At 35.5% G+C, this 24071-nt stretch overlaps 2 protein-coding genes across 6 annotated transcripts; both read right to left on the bottom strand.

The window, feature by feature from the left end:
- Positions 1–5679: 5679 nt before the first annotated feature.
- Positions 5680–6886, bottom strand: LOC136233191 (uncharacterized protein At4g00950). Its single transcript, XM_066022800.1, has 2 exons — positions 6085–6886; positions 5680–5924 (listed from the first exon to the last, which is right to left on the bottom strand). Exons 1-2 carry the CDS (start codon positions 6646–6648, stop codon positions 5856–5858), a joined length of 633 nt encoding a protein of 210 aa, XP_065878872.1. The 5' UTR covers positions 6649–6886; the 3' UTR covers positions 5680–5855.
- A 7058-nt stretch (positions 6887–13944) lies between these two features.
- Positions 13945–22165, bottom strand: LOC136234004 (uncharacterized). Of its 5 annotated transcripts, none has more exons than XM_066023747.1 (6): positions 22039–22165; positions 21435–21546; positions 18585–18758; positions 17013–18161; positions 15726–16480; positions 13945–14570 (listed from the first exon to the last, which is right to left on the bottom strand). In XM_066023747.1, exons 4-6 carry the CDS (start codon positions 18136–18138, stop codon positions 14202–14204), a joined length of 2250 nt encoding a protein of 749 aa, XP_065879819.1. In that variant the 5' UTR covers positions 18139–18161; positions 18585–18758; positions 21435–21546; positions 22039–22165; the 3' UTR covers positions 13945–14201. The 5 variants fall into 5 exon arrangements, with proteins under 5 accessions (XP_065879819.1, XP_065879823.1, XP_065879821.1 ...); XM_066023751.1 differs by having other exon boundaries at positions 15726–16471; XM_066023749.1 differs by lacking the exon at positions 21435–21546 and having other exon boundaries at positions 22039–22151.
- Positions 22166–24071: the final 1906 nt, after the last annotated feature.

Below are 24071 nucleotides of genomic sequence, written 5' to 3'. Positions count from 1 at the left end.
GATGTTTATTTATTATGCATTGAACTTTTAAATACACCAAAATTCATTTAATGCAATCATAAATTCTTTTATATTTTCTATATTTGTATTAATTTTTTATTTTTTAAAAAGATGTCTGCATTTATTATTTCAACGGGTTATTTGTAACTGTGTTATTAACAGAATAAAAGTTACAAATAACCTGTCGAAATAACACAGTTACAAATAATCTGTCAAAATGATAATGTTTAAGTCTGACAGATAAAAGTTACACAAAAAAAACTGTATATAACCCGTCAAAATACAATTAACTGTATGCAGATACAAACATTATCATTTTGACAGGTTATTTGTAACTGTGTTATTTCGACAGGTTATTTGTAACTTTTATTCTGTTACTATTACAAATAACCTGTCGACATTACAAATAACCTGTCGAAATAACACAGTTACAAATAACCTGTTGAAATAATAAATGCAGACATCTTTTAAAAAAATAAAAAATTAATGCAAATATAAAAAATATAAAAGAATTTATAATTGCATTAAATGAATTTTGGTGTATTTAAAAGTTCAATGCATAATAAATAAACATCTTGAAAATACAAAAGAATATTCTATTTATATTTAATGCTTATATGCAGCCCTAAGGGCTGCATATATCAAACCCGAATTTTAAAAAGTAAGCAAAATAATTTTCCCTTTCTTTAAAGGCAAATAATTTTTTCCTTTTAAAATCAAATACTGATATTTAACAATTAGCCGAAATTATTACTTATTTAAATTATTTTTATTAAATTTTATTTTAAATTTTTACTTCTATAATTATTTATTAAATAATTTAAAACATTTTCATACTAAATATTTTACATTTTGTTATACTTTTATCAAACAACAAAAATATTCACAATGTTAAGGTATTATGTTCATTAATTAGTTTAGGCTTGATAGATCATTTGCACCTAAACTTTTCCAAAAAAAATTGATTGGCTTCTTGAACTTTCAAAGTGTCCTGATAATCTCCTGAATTTGTATAAAACGTTTAGTTAGCCCTCTGAACTTACGTAAAATGTAATGAATTAATCATTCAGTTGAAAAAAAAATAAGTTATGCATCTTAAAAAAGTAAAACGACCAAGGTCAGGTATGCGATTCTAATATTAGAGAAGAAAAAGTTTTGGGTAAATTACACCCATGACCACTAAACTTTATCCATTTTCACATTATGGCCACTGAACTTCATTTCTTCCCGGTATGGCCACTGAACTTTACACTTTTTAACCCGGTGGTCACTTAACGTCTCGAAACGACTGTTGACGGTTAAAAATAAAAAATCCAAAGAGTTAATGATATTCTAAGAAACTTTAATTCTTGAAATTTTTCGTTTTGAGGTCATTTGAGTGTTGTTTGGTTAGGAGAGAGAAAGTGAATTTTTAGAGAGAGAAAGCTCCAAACAATGTGATTTTCGAAAATAAAAAATGTGATTTCATGGTAAATTTCGTTCTGAACAACTTTAATTCTTGAATATTTTCATTTTGAGGTCGTTAACGATCGTTAACGGTCATTTTGAGAAGTTAGATATATTTGAGTGGCCACCGATGTTAAAAAGTGTAAAGTTCAATGGTCATACCGGGGAGAAATGAAATTTAGTGACCATAATGTAAAAATGGGTAAAATTCAGTGGCCATGGATGTAATTTACCTAAAAAGTTGTATAGTTGAACAAGTTAAAAAAAATTAATATGTTTTAATCTATTTTCTGAAGGGTAAATTACACCCATTGCCACTCAACTATACTCATTTTCACATTATGGCCACTGAACTAAATTTCTTTCCAGTATGGCCATCGAACTTTATACTTTGTTACACCGTTGGCCACTGTCACCATTGACCATGAATTTTCAACCTTTGACTCTGCTTTTAACCAGCTGTCTCTCTCCTTTCACCCTTCTAAAACCTCAAATTACCATTTCACCCTTCCTATCTCTCACTTTACTTTTTCTCTGTTTCTTTCTCTCTCTATCTTTCTCTCTCATCTCTATCTATGTCTCCACGCCATTCTTGACCAGACATTCCCTTTCTCTCCACTAATTTCACTCAATCTTCTCACACAAAATCTCAGTCTCCTCCATTTCTAGCTAAGCTTTTCTAACTAATTACATCCTCTCATCGCCATCATAGAACCCCTCTCTTCCCCCCCTTTTTTCCCATATCAATTCCCATTAGAACCACACTCCACTTTCTTCCCCAAACACATCAAAATGGTAGCAAAGCTTATTTTTTCCATACTCCTCCTTCATTGCACCTCAACACTTTCTCAGACTCCGGCAGCCGCTCCGACACCCCAAGCCCAACCAATATCACCAAAATCCTCGAAAAGTCCGGCCAATTCACAGTCTTCATCCGCCTAATGAAAGACACACAAGAAGACCTAACATTAAACGTGACAGATTCACCGGCTGGGTACCGACGGCAGCGGTGTCTGATACTATGTTCTCCAGTTGAGTTGCGGTGAATGGTGTCGAGATACAGAGAAGAGAGGAAAGAGAAAGAAAGAAAGTTAAATTAGAATGTTGTCCAGATACAAAGAAGAGAGGATATAGAAAGAAAGAAAGTTAAATTAGAATAAAGTTATCAGAAGCTTAATTCTGAGTATGAGGATGAAGATGAGTTAAGTTACATACAGATAGAGATTCAGATGATGATAACCATGAACATTCCCAGATTTTAGTGTATTTATTAAGGGTAAAATGGGTAGAAATTTATTGAGAAAGGGGAATGGAGATAGACAACCGGTCATATTGATAGTCAACGGTGGAAAATTCATGGTCAAAGGTGACAGTGGCCACCGGTGTAATAAAGTATAAAGTTCGATGGTCATACTGGGAAGAAATTTAGTTCAGTGGCCATGGATGTAATTTACCCTTTTCCTGAATTATATAATAACATTCTAAGGCACGTGCAATATATTTTTCGCATTTAACTTACTTTTTCACAACCGAGTGGTTAATTGATTATATTTTACACAAGTTTATGGGGCTAACTGAACGTTTTATGCAAGTTCAAGGGATTATCGGGATACTTTGAAAGTTTAGGGGGTCAATCAAGCTTTTTGGATAAGTTCAGGAGGCAAATAATATATTAGAGCATCTCCAACAGTCTCTTAAGTTGGCTCTTAAGTTAAAATTTGAGGAGAAAAAATAAAAAAATCAGCTCCAACAGCCTCTTAGTGGCTCCTCAAATAACTAAGAACATCTCCATCCTCTCTATTAACAGAGAATCTCTCTCCACCTTTTAGTGCTTTTAATTCATTTTTTATTAATAATTTATTATTGAGAAGTCTCTCTCCTCACACTATTGGTAAATATAACAATAATTAATGATTTAATTGATAAAATAATAAATAAGGACCGAAGATAATGAATATTGTTGGAGATAATGGCCCTGTTTGGTAAAGAGCGTTTTGGGATAAAAAGAACGGTTTTGACCAACTTTAGAGGTTTGACCACTGAAACCGCTAATTGGAGTGTTTGGTGGAGAGAGGTTTGGGAGAGAGTTTTGGAATGAAAACGCTAATTTAGAAAAAGCTCTTAAAAGGAGTTTTTTCAATTTGCGTTTTGCAATATTAAAATTAATGGACTTCTTTAACCCTAATAGATAGACTCCCTCTTTTCCTGCGCTAAAATTAATGCCCTTATTCGTCTTTTTGCACAAACCGCTATTATCAATCAGCTAATTTTTACCAAACAGGTCTACACAAACAGCTAATCAAATCAGCTAGTCAAATCAGCTAATGTAATCAGCTAACAGCTAACAGCTAATGTAATCAGCTAACAGCTAACAGCTAATTCCCAAACATGGCCAATATGTCTTAGTCACTCTTAAATTAATTTATATTATTTTTAGAGAGTGTACTAAGAATCTCTTGAATTGAAGATGCTCTTAAACCATTAGTTTATTTATAAGTTTAGGTAAGATCCGCAATTAATTCTCCCTATCAGAACAAATTATAGATCTCTATGAGAATTTATAATCAAATTTACGAATTAGTTATAATTAATTGAGTGTGAAATTGAACCCAACCCTATCAAGTAGTATGAACTCTTTAACACTTCAGCCAACATTATTTGATTTTAAAAAAAAACAAATGTACAAAAATTCCATGATTATGATGATTATATTGAACTAAGTTTGAATATCATGCATAGTTGAATTAGCTAGTCAAATTTTTTTAATTTTTGGATTATTCCTCAATATTTTTTAAGGTCTACTTAGTTTGTGAATTATGTTATTTTTTATTTAAATATTTTTTAATGTACATATAAAACATAAGAAATGGGGTTTAATGGTGAGATAACGATGCTCGAAGAACACGAGAGACTCGTAGAGAAAGTACCAGACATGGAACTGATGCTTATAACCAAAATGTTTAGACAAGCATGTTTTAAAGCCACTTATAATAAGAAAAGATGCTTACTTTCAACTTAAATTTTCGTAAAATTCTAAAATTGTCTCGGTTTATATCGACTCCATGAGTTATTTTACTTGAATCACACTAGTTCGGGCTTGCTCAGCTTCCCTCATGTCAGCAGTGGTGTAACACCATCTGAACGGTTCCCAACATTGTAATTCGAGACTATAGTAGAAATTTTCGACTTTTAACAAATTTGTGTGTTATTTTGTATTGGATAGTTGGAATGAGATATGGCAATTTCGTGTTCGTGTCGTGTCATTTTCGGGTTCGTGTTAAAAAGAGTATCCAAACTCAATCCAAAAAAATTCATGTCACAATCGTGTTAACCTATTCGGGTTAGTGTTGATATGTCGTGTTTTTTAGTTAAATGTAATTTTGTTATGCATATATATTAACAATAACTTTTAAAAATATAAGAAATATGATACTATTTTCAAACATTTTATGTAATTTTTAGATTAGTATGTTAACACTAATTATCGAAAAGTCTGTTAATATCATGTTAGGAAGTCACGTAATGTGTTTATAACAATTTAAAATGTTTGAATCATATTTACAAGTAATAATTATAATTTTATTATTTTTATTAATACAGTGACATATAAAGTACAAGAGAATATAACAATAATTTTAAATATTCGTGTCGTTTTCGGGTTAGCACATCAATTCTAACCCAATCCAAAAATTTGCATGTCAGTTTCGTGTCAACTCAAAAATGACACATTACCTATTAAGCTAAACCCAAACACTAAAATTGCGTGTCGATTTTATGTCGTGTAATCGAATCGTGTGTACTTTTGCCACCTCTGATTGGAATATAAGTGAATGGGGACTATTTTAGATTTTCTCTTTGTTAGATTTCTCCTTCACACTGTAATTAAAGGGATTGATGTTTACTTAATTAATAATTTCTTATATGTAATATTCTTGACCTGGAAAATCAATTATAAAAAAAATAAGAAAAAGTCCTATATCCATTTTATTCAAACAAGTAACAAAGAAAAAAGAACATTAAAATATTTCTTTAGTATATATTTTATTTATTAGAATAATAATAATAATAATAATGTCTAATTAGTTTTCCTTATAATTCATCACAAAATACTCTTATATCTAAAAATTCTAAGTTTTAATATCTACAATAAACTTTAATTACAATTAAATGTCTAATCAATCTCAAATTTATTATCATATTAATTACTAAAAATAATACTATTATTAACATTAAAATTAAATAAAATACTCTTATTTAGAGTATATATGGAGTATTATTATCTATCATTAATAATAACTAAACATTATTTGCCATAGATATATATATCAAAATTAACCTAATAGTAATATTATATACAAATTGGGAGGTAAATGGATCAAGCTAACGTTTATGAGCGTGTTAACGGTTTATTATTTTTCTAGAGTTCTCTGTCTGCGTTTCCATGGGGCGACTTGCTTTAAGCTTTCATAAATGTTTGTCTGCATATACAATTAATAATCCATCATTAACCACAATAAAATAATAATCATAACAAAAAAGTACGAACGAAAAGAAAAACTAAACAGACACTAAACATTTCCCGTTACTCTAAGATTATTAGATGAAGTGATGTCTCAAGTCAAGTGTAATTATACTTACGAGAAAATATGAAGTAGAGGAAGAGAAAGCGAAGAAGCTAGATTTCCTTGTAAATCGTATAATTTTCACTTTGGTATCATCGTCAACAATAGAAGAAAAGTCAACGACACTGATATCTTTGTTCTTCCTCCGACCCGAACCAAATAAACTCGCCCTACTTCCCTTCTGACCTCTTTTACCCATATTCTCAAATCCACTAAACGACGTGGTTGAAGACAAAGACCGAGAGCGAAACAAAGAGAGAGTCGACGGATGATCCAAATAAGGACCATCTAAAACAGTAGTAGGCGACGGTATCTTATTATTATTACTACCCTCATTTAAGAGCCGTGGAGGCAAGTCTAAGCACCGAACGATCTTGGATTTGGGGCGAACAACGTCGTAGCAGCTCGATCTTGGCTTACCTGGTACTTCCTCCCATTGGAAAGGAACCGAGGCTAAGATTCCAACTGGCGGAGTTGCTATCATTGTTGCTGTTGCTGTTACCGAGTCTTTTAGCTTGTTTGGTAGCGAAAATAAGGAGAGTTTAGGCTCAAAAGTACTATCGAACTCATCACAACCCATATATGAATGATGAATTTGGATCAAAAGAAATGATCTTTTTGGAAAAATAAGAAAACCCAAATGAGATTTTGATAAGATATTAAAAGGGTAGGAACTAGAAATGAAATTGGAGCTATGAATGATTAATTTGGATCAAAAGGAATGATCTTTTTGGAAAAATAAGAAAACCCCAAATGAGATTTTGATAAGATATTAAATGGGTAGGAACTAGAAATGAAATTGGAGCTATGTTTTTATAGATATATAAAGAAGAAAAATGATGTATATGTGATAATACGTGAAGCAAGGCTCCACTAGAGCTTTTTTCTTGTTCACGAGAAAATGACAAGTGTAATTGTTTTCCCACAAGGTTAGGCAATGGTGGTGGTGGGTGGGTCCATAAATATACAAATTATTTAAATGTTTTGTAACAATCATCAACGGTCCAAATGTTTACAATTAATTTTTAATTAATTAGGAGGACTAAGTCTTGTGTGGCTAAAAGTCGTTTTATCATTATATTTCATTTGGATGTGATAATTGAAGTATTGGGAAGGGACTTGGGTATGTTGCCTTAAAAGAGGGAAATTGAGGTTTGGAAACTTATTGGTGAATTTGATAGGATGGATTTGGGCCATGGCTTTCATGTAGTGAAATTTGATAATGATTTGGATAGAGAATCCGATCAGGGCATTAAGTTGACTGAATGTATGAAAATATGTATTTCGGAGAAATCGGGTCAAAAGAGCGATACGTTGAATGGAAGAGATGACAAACCGATGCAGATCAGGTTTGAGGTGATAGTTTTCAGTCATAAACTATCAAGATATTCTCATTGTTAAGAGGGATGAACCCTAAACAACTCTCAAAGAAATAAATTTGACTGATTGATAAAAAGTTTGTCTCATTATAAGAAAGAGATGAATTTATATCATCTTCTAACCTAAAGACAAAATTACATAACAGCCAGCAAATAAGCGAATTTGATCGAAAAAACACGGGTTTTGGTCAAGTTTTTCTAGCTTAAAATAGTGATTTTACGGAACTTAAGAAGAAGGATTGGAAAAGAATTAAAGAGATAGGATTAAGGGGTAAAATGTGATAAGGGTAAGGGGTGGCAAGCTTGTAAATAAGCTGAGGATAGAAGTTATAAATAAAGGGTGTCATTATAATTAGGGTAATTAATTTATTAGTCCCTATATTTTGATAAAAACACACTGTTTAGTCCCTGTATTTTCAAAAATACATGATAAGATCCCTAACTTTTTTCTCAGTGAACTGTTAAGTCCTTCTGTCTGTTTGTTAGATTTTTTACCGTTTATGAATTCAGAAATGACTAAATTACCCTTTACTATTTATCAGTTAAAAGCAATTCACACTGTCTTTCTCTCACAACTCGCACTTACAAAAAAAAATGGAGAAAGGATTGAATCCCTAACCCATAATCGAATCACTCATACTCACTTTTCCTGTTTGAATTGAAGGTAGAAATCGATTCAAATCTCTCTCGTTTACTCTTTCTGTTAGAATTGAAGGTGGAAATCCTCTTACTCTTAATGGTGAATTTAATTTCCTCCATATTCTCAACTCATGTTTATTGCCAACTGCTTCAGTGATGAGGAAAGATGTTTCTGCTAATTCAAATTAACTAACAGAATCATCATGAGAGTCTAACAGTAGGGACTAAACAGTTCACCGAGAAAAACGTTAGGGACTAAACAGTTCATTGAGAAAAATATTGGAGACCTTACCGTGTGTTTTTGAAAATACAGGGACTAAACAGTGTGTTTTGTCAAAATATAGGGATTATTAAATTAATTACCCTTATAATTAGGGGGAAGCTAGAGAAATGGAAAGAGTTTTTATGGTCTTTTTAAAAGGTCCACACCGGGTATGGGTTTTCCAAACTGTAACAATGTGAATATCTCCGTGATTGTTATTCATGTGTAAAACCAATATATACAGAGTATGTGATTACATTGTAGTGAAATACTCATCCTATAATCTAGGCTATAACTAAGGAGTTTAGTTGTGTATTGAATATACAGATAAGTGCAAATAATATACTCTAATACTCCCCCTTAGTCTTAAGGTTCGGAGGACGAACGTTAAGACTATCTCTAAAATCTTCAAATAGAGGTTGAGGGAGTCCCTTGGTAAAGATGTCAGCGATTTGATACCGAGAGGGGACATGGAGGACGCGAACTTCTCCTTTGGCAACGCGTTCGCGGACAAAATGAATGTCCATCTCGACATGTTTGGTTCTGTGGTGTTGAACAGGATTGCCTGTGAGATACACGGCGCTGACATTGTCACAAAACGACAGTGGATTTGAGAATAGGGCAGCGAAGCTCAAGTAGAAGGTTGCGGATCCAACACGTTTCAGACACCACATTGGCAACCCCGCGATATTCAGCCTCTGCGCTTGATCTGGATAGAGTAGGCTGTCGTTTGGCAGACCATGAGATAAGATTGTCCCCAAGAAAAACACAGTAGCCTGATGTCGAACGACGTGTGTCAGGGCAGCCCGCCCAATCCGCGTCAGTGTAGGATGTCAATTTACTAGGGGAGGATGCAATTAAAGTAAGACCGAGGTCAATTGTACCTTGAATATACCGAAGTATTCATTTAAGGGCAGCCATGTGAGAGGTCTTAGGATCATGCATGAACAAACAGATCTGTTGAACAGCATAGGAGATATCCGGCCGGGTGAGTGTCAGATATTGCAAAGCCCCTGCCAATTTTCGGTACTCTATGGGGTCATGGTAGGCTGAACCGGAAGAGATGCTAAGCTTCTGTTTAGTGTCGACAGGCATGATCGCTGGATTGCATGATTCAAGACTGGCTTTAGCAATTATTTCAGAAGCATACTTTCGTTGTGACAGAAATAAGGAACCAGGTGAGTGAGTAACAGAGATTCCCAAGAAGTAGTGGAGCTGACCCAAGTCTTTCATTGCAAATTCTGATTGTAATTTGGAGAAGATAGAGGTTTGAAGCTTGTCAGAAGAGGTAACCAGAACAATGTCATCAACATATAAGAGAATATAAGCTTTGTCAGTGCCATGGTGATAAACAAAGAGTGAGTGATCTGAGATACTGTTTGTGAAGCCCATTGAAATTACAAATGTGGCAAACCGTTGATACCAGGCCCTCGGAGCTTGTTTAAGGCCGTAAAGTGATTTTTAGAGGAGGCAGACATGATCAGGATGCTTCGAATCTCGAAACCCCAGTGGCTGATGCATATAGACTGTTTCATTAAGGTTGCCATGTAGGAACGCATTTTTGACGTCCAACTGGCGAAGGTTCCAATTGCGAGAGACAACAATACTCAAAACAGCTCGAATGGTTGCCGGCTTGACCACAGGGCTAAAAGTTTCACCACAGTCTACTCCAGCCAATTGTCCTGATCCATTTCCCACTAGCCGTGCTTTGTATCGTTCAAATGATCCATCGAACTTGGTTTTGTGCCTGAAAATCCACCAACTATGAATAACATTAGCATTTTTGGGACGGGGTACGAGTACCCACGCCTTATTTTCAATAAGAGCCTCAAACTCATCAGTCATGGCTTGTATCCAATTAGGGTCATGTAATGCAAAGGCTGGTGTTTTGGGAATTGGAGAAATAGCAGGTGACACAGAAGTTGACAAATTAAGCATACGGCGTGGTTTGTGGATGCCGTGTTGTGCGCGTGTTACCATGTTATGAGTATGTGGATTGGGAATGACGGGGTTGGAGGACTCGACAGTACTTGCTGTGCGAGTGGGAGAGGATAAATCGGGATTGCTGGATGGGATAATTGTGGAGATGTGGTGGAAGTGATGGCAGGAGATACTAAATCAGACAAGGAACCGACCGACTGATGGGACGAATTTGTGGAGGAATTCTGTTTAGACGTGGATGAGGGAGGAGATGAGACCGGACTGGTCGACGTAGACAGATGGGGAGATTGGACAGGGATGGGCGACTCGGACGGACGGGAAGATTGGACAGACGAGGAGGACGTCGGGTATGAAATAGAGGGCAGAACAGGTGTGGACGACCGGGAAGGCGAGTGGACGGGCGACGCTAGGGAAGGCAGTAGGCCGTCAGATTGGGATGAGGTGATAGGCGCCTGATGGGTATTTTCTGGTTGCGGGAGAAAGGGAAATCGCGTTTCGTCGAACACGACGTGACGAGATACAATGATTTTATTTTTAGATAAATCCAGACATTTGTAACCTCTATGATTTGCTGGATAACCAAGAAAGACACAGGGGTAGGAACGAGCCTCTAATTTGTGACGGGATTGAGTAGGAATGAGAGGGAAGCACAAACAGCCAAATGTCTTTAAATGTGGGTATGAAGGGTCCCTTTGGTATAGTATTTTGGTGGGAGAATGGTAACCTAGGATTCGGTGAGGGTAAATATTAAGTAGATAGGTGGCGATTTCTAGACCATGTTGCCATAAATGAAGCGGAACAGAAGCATGATTCATTATAGTGCGAATTACATTATTGATGGTTCTAATTGTGCGTTCTGATTTTCTATTTTGAGGTGAAGTATAAGGACATGAGAAACGAAATTGGATTCCGTTGGTTTGACAGAACTGACGAAATGAATTATTGTTGAATTCACCCCCATTATCGCACTGAAATGTTTTAATGTCACGGTCAAATTGTGTGCGGACAAATGACCGAAAGTGAAAAAATATGGAAAATACTTGTGATTTTTGAGCTAAAGGAAAAGTCCATAGAAAATTAGTGTAATTATCTAGGAATATCACATAATACCGGTGACCACTAGAGCTTAAAACATGAGATGTCTAGATATCACTGTGAATTAAATCAAATGGCATACAAGCAGAATTATACGAGGACTGAAATGGTAATTTAACCTGTTTTCCATTAACACAAGATGAGCAAACAGAAACATTCTTGATCCTATTACAAGAAATCAAATTTTTATTCAACAAGTTATGCAAAATTGGCGGTCCAGGATGTCCCAAACGATTGTGCCAAATATCAGAAGTTAAAGCAGGAAAAGCTGAATGAAAGGACGGTAAGGTGGAGGAGGTAGACATGACTGGATAGAGGTCCCCGGTACTATTACATCTCATGATAAAAGTCCCCGTCTGTAAATCCTTCACAGAAAAACCCAACGGATCAAATTCCACAGAAACTTGGTTATCAACAGTAAATTGACGGACTGAAATAAGGTTCTTAATGAGTTTGGGTGCATGCAAAACATTGTTCAACTTTAATGGGTGAGATTTAGTGTTTAAGGATGCATTACCAGAACCAGAAATAGGAATACAATGACCATTACCGATAATTATTTTATCATTGAGGCTCGAATCAAAATAAGAAGTGAGCGTACCTTTATGAGCCGTCATGTGAGCCGTGGCTCCTGTGTCCATGTGCCACTGATCAGGAGGTGGTGTGATTGACATAGTATGCATGGCAGCGGCAATATCAGTTGGAACATAAGCCGGATTGCCTACATTAAGATGTGTTTGGTGCATATTAGGCCGAGGACCAAGTATCCCTGGTTGAGATGGACTGCCGGAGGGCATCGGGTTAGCCCATGTGTTTGTAGGGTATGGGCATGGCGGGGTGGCCCATGGTTGTTGTGGTGGCCAGGGGGAATATGGAGCCCATGGTTGACTGTATGGGTACCGCGGGTGGGATCCGGCGGAGCGGGATTGGTGTCGTCTGCCATGTCTGCCGCGACTGTACCACCCTCCGTTTCTGCTGCCGCGCGAATAATAGGGTACACAGTGGTGCGGTGGCCGCGTAGGAGAATATGAAGATGGCGGTGGCGCTGAGGTGGCGGCAACCAGTGCGACAGAATCCGTAGGGGTGACGGATTTTCGGGCACGGGCTGTTTCTTCGAGAATCAGCATTGAACGGGCTTTGAGAAATGTCGGAAGGGGGTCTCCATGTCGGATCTGTGTTCCAACAGTATCATAAGCTTCGGTCAGTCCAGAGATGAGTTGTAGAACCATCTGATCATTGGTGACAGGGCTGTCGACGTTGGATAATTGATCAGAAATAGATTTCAATAAGATGAGATGTCAGAAAAATCCTCTAATTTGATTTTGGAGAAGTCTTGTTGAAGGAACATGGCGCAGGAATGTTTGTTGTCAGAGAAGATATCCTGTAGGCGGGTCCAGGCTCTAGCGGTAGTGGAGTCAGGTTCTATGATGGTGTGAAGCAAGTCAAGTGAGATAGTGCTGTATATCCATTGTAGGACAACAGCGTCAATTCGAGACCAGAGATCAGGGTTTGTGGTTATCATAGGGTCGGCGGAAGCAGGAGGGATGATGTGGTCCAGGACCTGGAAAGCTTTGGCATGAAGCTTAAACAGAGCAGCCTAGGTTGGGTAAGGTCCTTTTTCATTGTCTAAGGTAATTTTGATGAAGGTCGATATATTAGAAATATTAGAAACTGTGAGGGATGGGTGAGTGTTGTTTGATTTATCTGGATTTGTGTTTAGGGTTTCGGAATTGTGAGTTTGAGGAGTTTCATTGTTCGAGCTTGCGGAAGTGTTTGTCATGATTTTCGGTGGGGAGGAGATGAAATCGGCGACTACGGCCGAGAGGAGGAGGGGTGATCGGCGGCGGCGGCGGCCGAGGGGGGGGATGAGCTTTAGGGTTTCAGTTTTGGTAAGATAGAGAGGAAGGAGAGAGAGGTAGGTTAGGGTTTGGTCTCTGATACCATGTAACAATGTGAATATCCCTGTGATTGTTATTCATGTGTAAAACCAATATATACAGAGTATGTGATTACATTGTAGTGAAATACTCATCCTATATTCTAGGGTATAACTAAGGAGTTTAGTTGTGTATTGAATATACAGATAAGTGCAAATAATATACTCTAATACAAACGACGTGTCGTGTGGACTTTATTATGAAACTAAATACTGCCACGGCCTGAGGGATCTATTTTTTCACATATGAATTGTCTTTTCTTCCCCTCGGTGTGTTGTCCCTTTGGCTCGGCTTCTCCCACAACTCAATTCCACACATTTGGTCGACTTGATGCCCTCATCATACAGTCCCTTTTGAAAAAGAACTTGACCTCAAGATTGAGTATGGAAGAAACTCGTTGATCACGGAAACGCTTCTTCATTAGCATTTTCACCTTTCATTTTCGTTTCAGTTTCCTTTCTGTTTTTATTACCGTTTCCTATCTATATTTTATTAGAAATAATGTTACCGGTGCCAGTTCCGTTTCAGATTCTGTTTCTGTGCAACATAGTGTACAAACGAACATGTATATTGAAATTTCTGTATAGACTAGCATTCTACTTATAATTAATAGACCATTTCCATGAAAACTTGGAGAACAAAATTTATAAAACTTCAGTGTGATCTTTCTGTACAAATTTAATTACATGTATTCAGTGTCGGATCATAATTCACTGAGAGATAGTGCTTATAAATTGATATTTTTGGATTGTGTTTACATAAAAAAAATAAAGTCCGGCTCACCGTTCCCATAGAATTTTCGGCGTTTTCCAACGACCAGTGACTGCTCAAGCCCTCCAAAGCCCCCCTGCATCCGTCCCTGATACGTAAATTAATCACACTATGACCCATTCCTGTCTTCACATTTTCCTCTCATTCTTATCATACCTTCACATGTCAGTGTGCCGCCGAGATCTCCGATTATTCGAGCAATTCGAACTTCGAGACCTCTTTGTACTTCCTGGAAAAGACTTCTTATGTTTTCAGCAAATCTGTTTGTATCAAAGCTTACAGATTTATCGAGCTCTTCCGGAACTCCAACGAGTCCCGAAGCAATCTTAGACTGAACTTCCATCAGTTTCTGTCCTGTTGCAACCATGTATCTCTGCAGCTGAAATGTCTCTTCAAGAAAATGTTCTAATGTTTTTGTCTCTCCTTTCGTTCTTAAACTACCCGAATCTCTGCGGCTTCTGTCTATATCATTATCATGCTGTAAAATAGTTCAGAAGAAATTACCAAATCAGCAGACAGAATATGTTTAAATGGAAACAGAAACTGACATGGAAACGGAAACCGACACCCGGAAACTGTGTTTTTTATAAAAATATAGCTACGAAACGGTAATGGAAACGGACACGAAACGCGGAAAGGCTAGTCACGAAGAGTTTTTGTGCAACATAGATCACAATTGATCCATGAGGTACCGTAACAATGCAAGTGTAAAGTACGTGCCGGTAAAAGAGGGGCGAAAAGCATCCGTGGTTACTAAAGTAGAGAGTATTTGCATCGGTGGTGGCGAGTAAAGTCGTTTTCGAGACAATAAGTCACTAAAGTAGCAAAGTTGCATCAATAAAGTCACTATAACTGAGTCCAGCGACTTGTTGGCGACCACGTCAGTGACAAATCAGAATCCAACTTGATCGGGGTGTCCACGTGGCAAGAAAAACCTTACAATCTGATTTTGTTTATTTATTTTCTAATCATTTTAACTTGCATTGTAAGGTTTTTGTGCCACGTGGATGCCCCCTTCAAGTGGGATTCTGACGTTGCTAACCTGTCAATGCAGGTCAACTTTCCGGTGGAACAAGTCGCTGGATCTGGCCGTAATGACTTTATCGACACAAATATGCTATTTTAGTGACTTTATTGCCTCAAAAACGACTTAAGTGACCACCGGTGTAGATACATTCTACTTTAATGACTCTACGTGTTTTCGAGACAATAAAGTCATTAAAGTAGCAAAGTTGCATTAATAAAGTCACTATAACGGAATCCAGCGACTTGTTGGCGACTATGTCAGTGACAAATCAGGATCCAACTTGAACAGGGTGCCCACGTGGCAAAACAAACTTAAAATTTGATTTTATTTATTTATTTTCTAATCATTTTCCCTTGCATTTTAAGGTTTTTTTGCCACGTGGACGCTCCCTTCAAGTTGGATTCTGAGGCCGCTAACGTGTCAATGCACGTCAACTTTCCAGTGGAACAAGTCGCTGGATCCGGCCATAATGACTTTAACGACACAAATATGCTATTTTAATGACTCTGTTGTCTCAAAAACGACTTAAGTGACCACGGATGTAAATACATTCTACTTTAGTGGCCGTACGTGTTTTTAACCCGATAAATGAACATAAAAGCATACCATTCGCTTGCAAAGTTCGTCGATTTTGCTTTGAAGAGACTGATATCTGCTGATTTGCTTATTAAGTAACGACATCAACAAGTCGAAGCCTCTAACCTCCTTCGATCCCCCATTGTTTTCGGTTTGTTCCACGCTTTCTTGCTTTCCTGTAAGTCTCTCTAGCATCAGAAGTTGCTGTTTCAGCCTCTTGATCTTATATGAAACTCCAAGAGCTTGAAGATCCATCCTCCATAGCGAATTACTCGCCTTTATCAACGTTTGGCTAGGCGAATGTGACTTCTCGACAGCATCAACATGCGCGGGACTTACATTCTTCACTTCTTCATCTTTCTCTTGAGATGTTTGCAATGAATGTGCTTTTGTTTCTTCATCCTTTTCGGTACTTTGTATGTCAACAATCTTATCGACGGAGACATCATCATCTACCGAAACATATGCGATCTGCGGTCTTAATTGCTGTTTCAAGGCATTGAATGCTTCTTGGCTATGGAACAGAAGACTTTCCAGCTTCATATTTTCGTTCCTGAGCTGGGACATATCCTTGTTTAGCCCCTCCACACGAGCCAGAATTCGTTTTGATTCGATTTCCATACTAAGCATTCGCCACCGAAAAGCTTCTAATTTTTCATCTTTGAGCCTCAGCTGTTCTGCAAAAGCATCTATTTCTGAATGATGCCTTTTCTCAATTGTGTCCGAATATTTCTCGGCTTCGGCCTGAACCCATCCTTCTAGCCTCTTGACATTAGCTGTAATTGCTTCAATAGCAAGAACAAAAGGAAGAAAAATCAACGAAAAACATGAAAACCGGATTCAGATAATGAAATTTTACGAAAAATGAATATCAAACCGAGATGCTATGAGATGTTCATCATGATTTTTCATTCTGTATATAACGTTCTTTTTTATGGTTAGTTACTCTAAAACTAAAACTAAGAAACAGAAAAATCTTCCTCTCGTTTCTCAGATTTCTTCTTTGTGATTGCAGATCAGAGTTTCTACTTGTAAATCTTACAAGAGGTATTTATACCGTGAAACTAATCTTCATAGTTCATTACAGTAGTTTTCACCTGGTCAGTGACTGACCAAGTCGTTAGATCCAGAAAGTGTAAATCTAAGCCATACGATTGTTTTAATCTCCAGCAACTCTGAATCTAACGGTGAGTGACCAAATTCACTTGGTCATCACTGACCAGGTGAAAATCATTATAGTTCGTTATTAGGTTGATATGATTATGATGTTTGATTCATGTTTTATTTATATAGAAAGAACAGCAGTACTACATTTACCTAGTTCGCCATTTATCTCGGGTGAGTAGTAGCCGGAAAGAGGAGTAAAAGCTTGAGCATCATTTCGGAACTCAGGATTCTCATACTCAAGAACACAATCTGGAGTTTGTGATGAACCTCTTGCAATTGGAGGATCATCTGCTCGTGAATTCGGGCGCGCAAACATATTTCGTAACGAATTTCTCTGATGTTTAGACTCCGAAACGGCTCTCCACTTTTCGGTTTCCACTTCAGCTTGCTTCTTCTTAGCCTTTGATAGCTTAACCTCCTTCAAAAGAATTTGTTTCTCAGCTGTATCAAGTTTGCATTTCCTGAGCATTGCAGATAAGATCTTATCTTTCTGCTCCAAATCGTTCCGCGTCTTGATGATTTCGATGGATAGTTTTTGAGCAAGCAATACTGCCTCCTCCTTTTTCTCTAATACTGATTCGATCTCCTGCCTATTAGCTTCAAGTTGTCTAAGAGCTCTACCAAGCTCAGCTTCGAGTTGTCGTTGGTTTGACACGAGTTCAAGGAACGCCGTCTTATGTTTCCACAGATCAGTAGAATACTCCTGAGCTTCTCGTTTCGCGGTCTGCCTCAATTCTTCTGCAACATTTTCAGCGTTGCGTAACTTTTCTTCTAAAACATTTTCAGCCTTGTGTTTGGACTCGAGCAACATCTCCATCTCATTAAGTTTAGCATTCATTTCAGAAATGGTTTCGTTTTTTCGCGTCTGATGAACTCGAAATTCGTTCATAAGACCTCCAATATGTTGCCTGAGCTTCTTTCTTTCCGTCAACCAAATCTGCTCTTGTGATGCAAAGATGCTAACGACTTTCTCGTTCGCCTTTGCATCCTCGCGACGCATTTGCTTTAGCTCTTTGATCTCTTTCTCCGCGGTCAATAGCTTTCGTTGAAGCTCGCTATTCTCTCCTTCTCTTTGAATTCTCCAAACAAGTAATCCCAAGAGTTGAGCACTTCCTTGAAGCATTTTATCACACAATTCAAACCATTTTTCCTCCGATGATCTCGATTCCGATACGACTTTAAGAGCAAAGAAAGCACAAGAAACACCAAAATACATAGGATAAAAGCTACTAATCTTCCTTTCTGAGACAACTAAACATGAACCATTTTCATCCATTGTTGAGAAAGTCCCTTCTTTTCCTAAGGAAAAACATCAAAAGCATACATCAGAATTAGTGACGCATCCAGAATTCACTGTCATATTTTTTTGTGTTTTTACATAAAAAAAAATAAAAACAAATACATAATTGCTATAGAAAATTTAGCATTTTCTGGTTACCAGTGGGTGCTCGAGCCCCCAACCTCCCTCTGGAATAATGACAAATACAGAATTCACTGTCTCTCGTCTCATTCAGTGTTTTTACATAAAAAATAAAAAACAAGTACATAATTTCCATAAAAGTTTTAGCGTTTTATGACCACCAAAAATCATACCAGTGGGTGCTCAAGCACCCCAAACCCCCTCTGAATCCGTCTCTGATCAGAACATAATTAAAGGAAAACAAGAAGACACATAAAATTTCAAGAACAAATAATCAAAAGATCACAGACAAAAAACTGTACCAGTGAAGGAAGAAACTTAGTGTGGTGCTTCTAAAACATAGCCTTGAGCCCGAATGGCGGATACAGACACGGAATGCAGAAACGCTATTGAAAAAGAGCGTCGGAGCAACATAATTGTGTGTGCTTCAGTTGAATGGAGAACTCTTATCAGAAAGAGCTGAAAGGTTCAGCTAACTGCAGAAAAGAAAAAAGTTGGACTGCATTTATGATGTGAAAGTTAACATCCATCAAGAAAATGTGGCTAACAAATGCCAAAAGCATGTGTATGTATATATTCTACACGTGTGAAAGGACTGTAAAAAGTTAGAACTGAAAAAGGGGAATCTCATGCTTTAACTGAATTAAATTGAAGAGAAAGTATGAAAAATGTTCCCTGGTTTTCAGTGAAAGACTGATCAACCCGTGACGGATCCAGAATTCACTTTCTCTCGATTCATGGGTGTTAAAATTGATGTTTTTGATGTTTTTATATTAAAAAAATTAAAAACCCGTACACAATTTCCATAGAATTTTTAGCGTTTTCTATCTACCAGTGGATGCTGAAGCCCCCAAGCCTCCTCTGGATCCGTCCCTGTGATAACCAAGTTATCTATCATTTTTCCTGATAATGAGGTTATAAAACAGTAATGGGAAACAAAAGGCACTAGATTCCTGCTTGTATGTCTCCATTACTATATAAGATAAAGGAGTTGGAAAAAAAATTGAAAAAAAGTTTAATATATTTTTAGTCCCTATACTTTAAAAACGTCATATTTACCCCTGAAACTTGCTGAAAGTGACATATTAATCCCCAAATATTCACGTGGCGGGGCAAAAGCAGATTTTAGATAAGTTGATGTACGTACACTTTAAGAAAGTTTAAGGGGCGAATAGGTTACTTAAGTAAGTTGAAGGATTTAATAGGTCAATTTAAGCGAGTTTAAGAGATAAATAAAGTATAAGGAGCAATTGACTTTTTTGATAAGTATAGAGGACTAAAGATGTAATAAGCCAAAACAAGAAAACAAAAAACAAAGAAGGATATCTCTATCAGGAGGATGAGACACAGCAGTCCTTGAAATATTGTATTATTTATTCCAGGGTGGCTTACCTGTCTATACTTTTTTTGTTTATAAAAATAAACTTTAAAAATTTGAGCTTTTCACACAAACAATAATGATAATGGCTGTTATCAATTTTGGGGTAAATTACATCTATGGCGCCTCAACTTTGTACGTACTTCGATTATACCCTTGAACTTCAAAGTCGGACATTATGGTTACATTTTACTAATATAATAGTCCTTTTACCGTTTTCCAAGTAAACAATACCGATTACGACATCAAAATTGAAAAGTCCAAGAATTTAAGTTGTTTAGAACCACGTTTTTTATAGCATCACAGCAGTGGCGAATCCAGGATTTGAGGGGGCGGGGGGCAAAATTCTACGTAAAAAAATTTTAGACAAAAAATGTAAAATTGTTCAATTTTTTATGACAAAAAATGCAAAATTGTTCAATTTTTGGTGACGAAAAATACAAAATCGTTCAATTGTCATGCATTATTTTCATGATTTTTTTTTGATAAAAAACGTAAATTATAATGTTTCCAACTCGTAATCATCCATTTCCGGGATTCTCGGGTTGTTACGCATCAAATATCCCTAACGTTTTGGGTCAGGTGCAATTTTACCCCTAACATCTAAAATGGTGAAATTTTACCCCTAATGTTTGTAGCCAAGAGCAATTTTATCCCTAACGTTGATAAATTGGATCAATTTCAGACACTATTATAAAATACAGTCATTTTTTTTTCTTTATTTTACACCAATTGCATATCAATTTTGTAATTTTGCACCAATTTTACCTCTAACGTTGATAAATTAGATCAATTTCAGACACTATTATTCATGACCGAGAAGACAGTTTGATGAATTATTTTTCAAATTGACCCAATTTATCAATGTTAGGAGTAAAATTACTCTTGGCTTCCAACATTAGGGATAAAATTGTACCATTTTAGACGTTATTGATAAAATTGCTCCTGACCCAAAACATTAGAGGTATGTTTGCACTTTAACCTTTATTTTTGGATTTAAAAAAAAAAAATTAATGGGATGAAGGGGGGCAAATGCCCCCTTTGACCCCCCTACATCCGCCCCTGCATCACGGGTTTTCATTTTCCACCTGTTTTTTCTTTACTAACTAAATAACCTTAAAACCAAAAAGTTCAAAATTAAAATGTTAAGACGCAAACTCTAACATTTTGGGTCATGAGCAATTTTACCTCTAACGTCTAAAATGGTGCAATTTAACCCTTAATGTTGGAAGTCAAGAACAATTTTACCCCTAACGTTGATAAATTGGGTCAATTTGAGAAATAATTCATCAAACTGTCTTCTCGGTCATGAATCTTGTCATCTACACTTCACACGTGCGTCATTTTATCAGTAACAAAGCACAAACATATGATGGGATGTGGAAAAAAAATGTTGCCTTTTTTGTACGAATTAGAAAAAAAACATTCAAAAAAATCACCAAATTTATAAATATTAATCTCAAATTCAATTATTAAATTATAAAAAACATGAAATCCTTTTTTTTTAGAACGAATTGTTATACAAATGGTGCAGAATAAGGAACAAAAATATATGTGTTTTATAATGGTGTCTGAAATTGACTCAATTTATCAACTTCAGGGGTAAAATTGTTTTTGGCTTCCAATGTTAGGGGTAAAATTGCATCATTTTAGACGTTAGAGATAAAATTACTCCTGACCCAATACATTACAGGTATTTTTACACCTTAACCCAAAATTAAAATTATTTGAAATATCATTTCCATCATATCTATCATCTATAACAGAGTGTTACCTGATATTAAAGTGGTCATCTTGATCAACGATAAAAGTGGTCATCCGGGTCCTTAATATCTGGTTTTGAAGTTCAGGCCTTACAAAGTTGAGGAGCTAGGAATGTAATTTACCTATAAATTTTGTTTCCCATTTGTGATTAATTACTATTTATGGGTAAGAAATTAGTAAGAAATTTTATCAAATTTGATTAAATATCTTACCAAACTATGATAAATTAGTCAAACATCTTGGATGCTCTCTCTTGTAAACAAATGAAATGAACCACATAAACTTATACTATATAATATATATATATGGACCACATTATCATTTATCATGTCAAGTCTCAAACCTACCTACCCAATTGAAATGGTAAAATCCATAAAGATGAGATTTCAGAAAGTCTGAAATTGGGCAAAAACCCATGAAGATTCTCAAAGTAAAAATCCAATCTTTATCATCAAATTGTGGAAAAAATTAAGAAATATTGAGAACCCATTCAATAATTAGTTGAAAACTCAAAAAAGGAATAAACTTTTCTCATCCTTATATGATAAGACATATTGCAGACAACATGTTTGAAGAAAAGCCAGAGAGAGAGAGAGTATTTTATTTTTATGTACCTGTAAATGATGAAAAGGATGAAAGATAGATAGATAGATGATGAAGGTGCCAGCTAAGAAAACCTTGATGGGTCCAAATTCTAAAAGAGGTTTTATTGATTTGCCTTCCTCTGTTGAGACCTCTAATTCTTCTGCTAAAGTTGGAAACTTGCTCAAAAAAAGCTATACAAAAACCCATTTCTTTTTTGTAAATAATTTACTAGTACCCATATTTTTGTATATTATACTGTTTAGTTCTCTATATTGAAAAATATATTATAAGGTCTCTAACTTTTATCAATATTAATCCTTCGGTTCTTTTTATCTATTATTTTAGATTTTTGACCGAACTTATCTTTGCTTTCAAAACAGCTATAGTAAAATACAAAATGACCATATTACTATGTTATTTTTCGTCTATCTGTTTATGCCAAATATAATGGTTAAAAGTCTAAAAAAAATAGGCCGAAGGACCAAAGAGTTACCAGTGACAAAAGATAGGGATCTTATAATGTTTTTCTCAAAATAGGGACTAAATAATATGTTAGGTAAAAAGTATGAAACTACTAAATTATTTACTTTTTTTCATACAAAAGGAAGATTATTTTATTTTCACTTAACTTCGAGATGTAGCATAAAAACCACTGAACTTTACATTCATGGCCACTAAGTTTCAATCAACGCCTCAAATAACCGTTGATGGTCTCAAAATAAAAAAAATTCCAAAAATTAATGATAATCTAATCAACTTTAATTCATGAAAATTTTGATTTTGAGGTAAATTAGGTGTTGTTTGGAGAAAAGAAAGTGAATTTTTGGAGAGAAATCTCCAAAAATGATAAGGTGCAAAAACCCTAACGTTTGCGGGAGCAATTTTACCGTAACGCATACAATGGTGCAATTTTATCTCTAATGTTGGCAGTCAAGAACAATTTTACCTCTAACATTATCAAGTTGGGTCAATTTGAGAAATAATTCATCAAATTGTCTACTCGGTCATGAATCTTGTTATCTACCCTTCACATATGTGTCATTTTATCACTCATTAATAACAAATTATAAACATATAATTATATGTAAAACAAAATTTTAAAAAAAGAAATATAATTTCTTTTGTATGATTTGGACAAAAAAAATTAAAAATATTTCACCGAATTAAAAATATTAATCTCTAATTCTATTATTAAATCATAAAAAATATGAAATCATTTTTTTAAACAAACTGGTATGCAATTGATGCAAATAAGGAACAAAATGTCAGTGTATTATAATAATATCTGAAATTAACCCAATTTGTCAACGTTAGAAGTAAAATTGCTTTTAGCTGCCAACTTTAGAGGTAAATTGTAACATTTTATATATTAGAGGTAAAATTGTAATCATTTAGAGGTAAAATTGCTCTTTATGATAAGTGTTAGTGTATTTTTTTCACCTTATCCCCTCCAAAAGTGGTGTTTTTGGAAAATAAAAAATATGGTTTCATGATAAATATCTTTCTGAACAATTTTAATTCTTATTTTGAAGTCGTTGATGGTTATTTTGAGGATCTAGTTAAATTTATTGGCTGCAGATATAAAAAATTATAAAGTTTATTTTCTTTTATGTTACATTTTAAAGTTTATTGAAAATATTGTAAAAGTCGATAAAGTTCAGTGGCCATGAGTGTAATTTACACTAATTTTATATTATCACTATTGTAAGATCTACTCTTGGAATTTGGAGTTGGTGATGCGGATTTCACTTTTTCTCTTTTTATCATTTCAAGAATCATCTTGTGTGAGTTTCATAAACACTTACTAACTTGACTAATTTTTAAACAAGTAAAAGATTACCATTAAATAATAGGATAAAGTACCAATTTAGCTATATAGTTAGATTACGAATAGACATGTTTACGGATCTGGTATCTGTCTGGCTCACTCGGGTTTGTATTTGAGTGGGTTTGGACAATGAAAATTGATTTTAGGTTTAGTTCGGTCCAAACCCATTAAAGTCCGTCTATTTTTTGAGTGAATTTGGCACTGATACAAATAATATGGGCCGATGTAGGCTGG

Source organism: Euphorbia lathyris, chromosome 6 (genome assembly GCF_963576675.1).
Source record: "Euphorbia lathyris chromosome 6, ddEupLath1.1, whole genome shotgun sequence".
NCBI lineage: Eukaryota > Viridiplantae > Streptophyta > Magnoliopsida > Malpighiales > Euphorbiaceae > Euphorbia > Euphorbia lathyris.
The sequence above is the reverse complement of the archived record's forward strand: the minus strand, read 5'-3'. Positions and strand labels throughout refer to the sequence as shown.

Bases quoted from the DNA above. Each gene is read 5' to 3' on its own strand.
- LOC136233191 (XM_066022800.1), bottom strand. From the start codon at position 6,648: ATGGGTTGTGATGAGTTCGATAGTACTTTTGAGCCTAAACTCTCCTTA. The intron at 5,925-6,084 runs GTAAGTATAATT...TTGTATATGCAG, and splicing joins CCTCTACTTCATATTTTCTC to ACAAACATTTATGAAAGCTT.
- LOC136234004 (XM_066023747.1), bottom strand. From the start codon at position 18,138: ATGGATGAAAATGGTTCATGTTTAGTTGTCTCAGAAAGGAAGATTAGT. The intron at 16,481-17,012 runs GTAAATGTAGTA...TTGCTATTGAAG, and splicing joins CGAGATAAATGGCGAACTAG to CAATTACAGCTAATGTCAAG. The intron at 14,571-15,725 runs GTATGCTTTTAT...ACTATTTTACAG, and splicing joins ACGAACTTTGCAAGCGAATG to CATGATAATGATATAGACAG.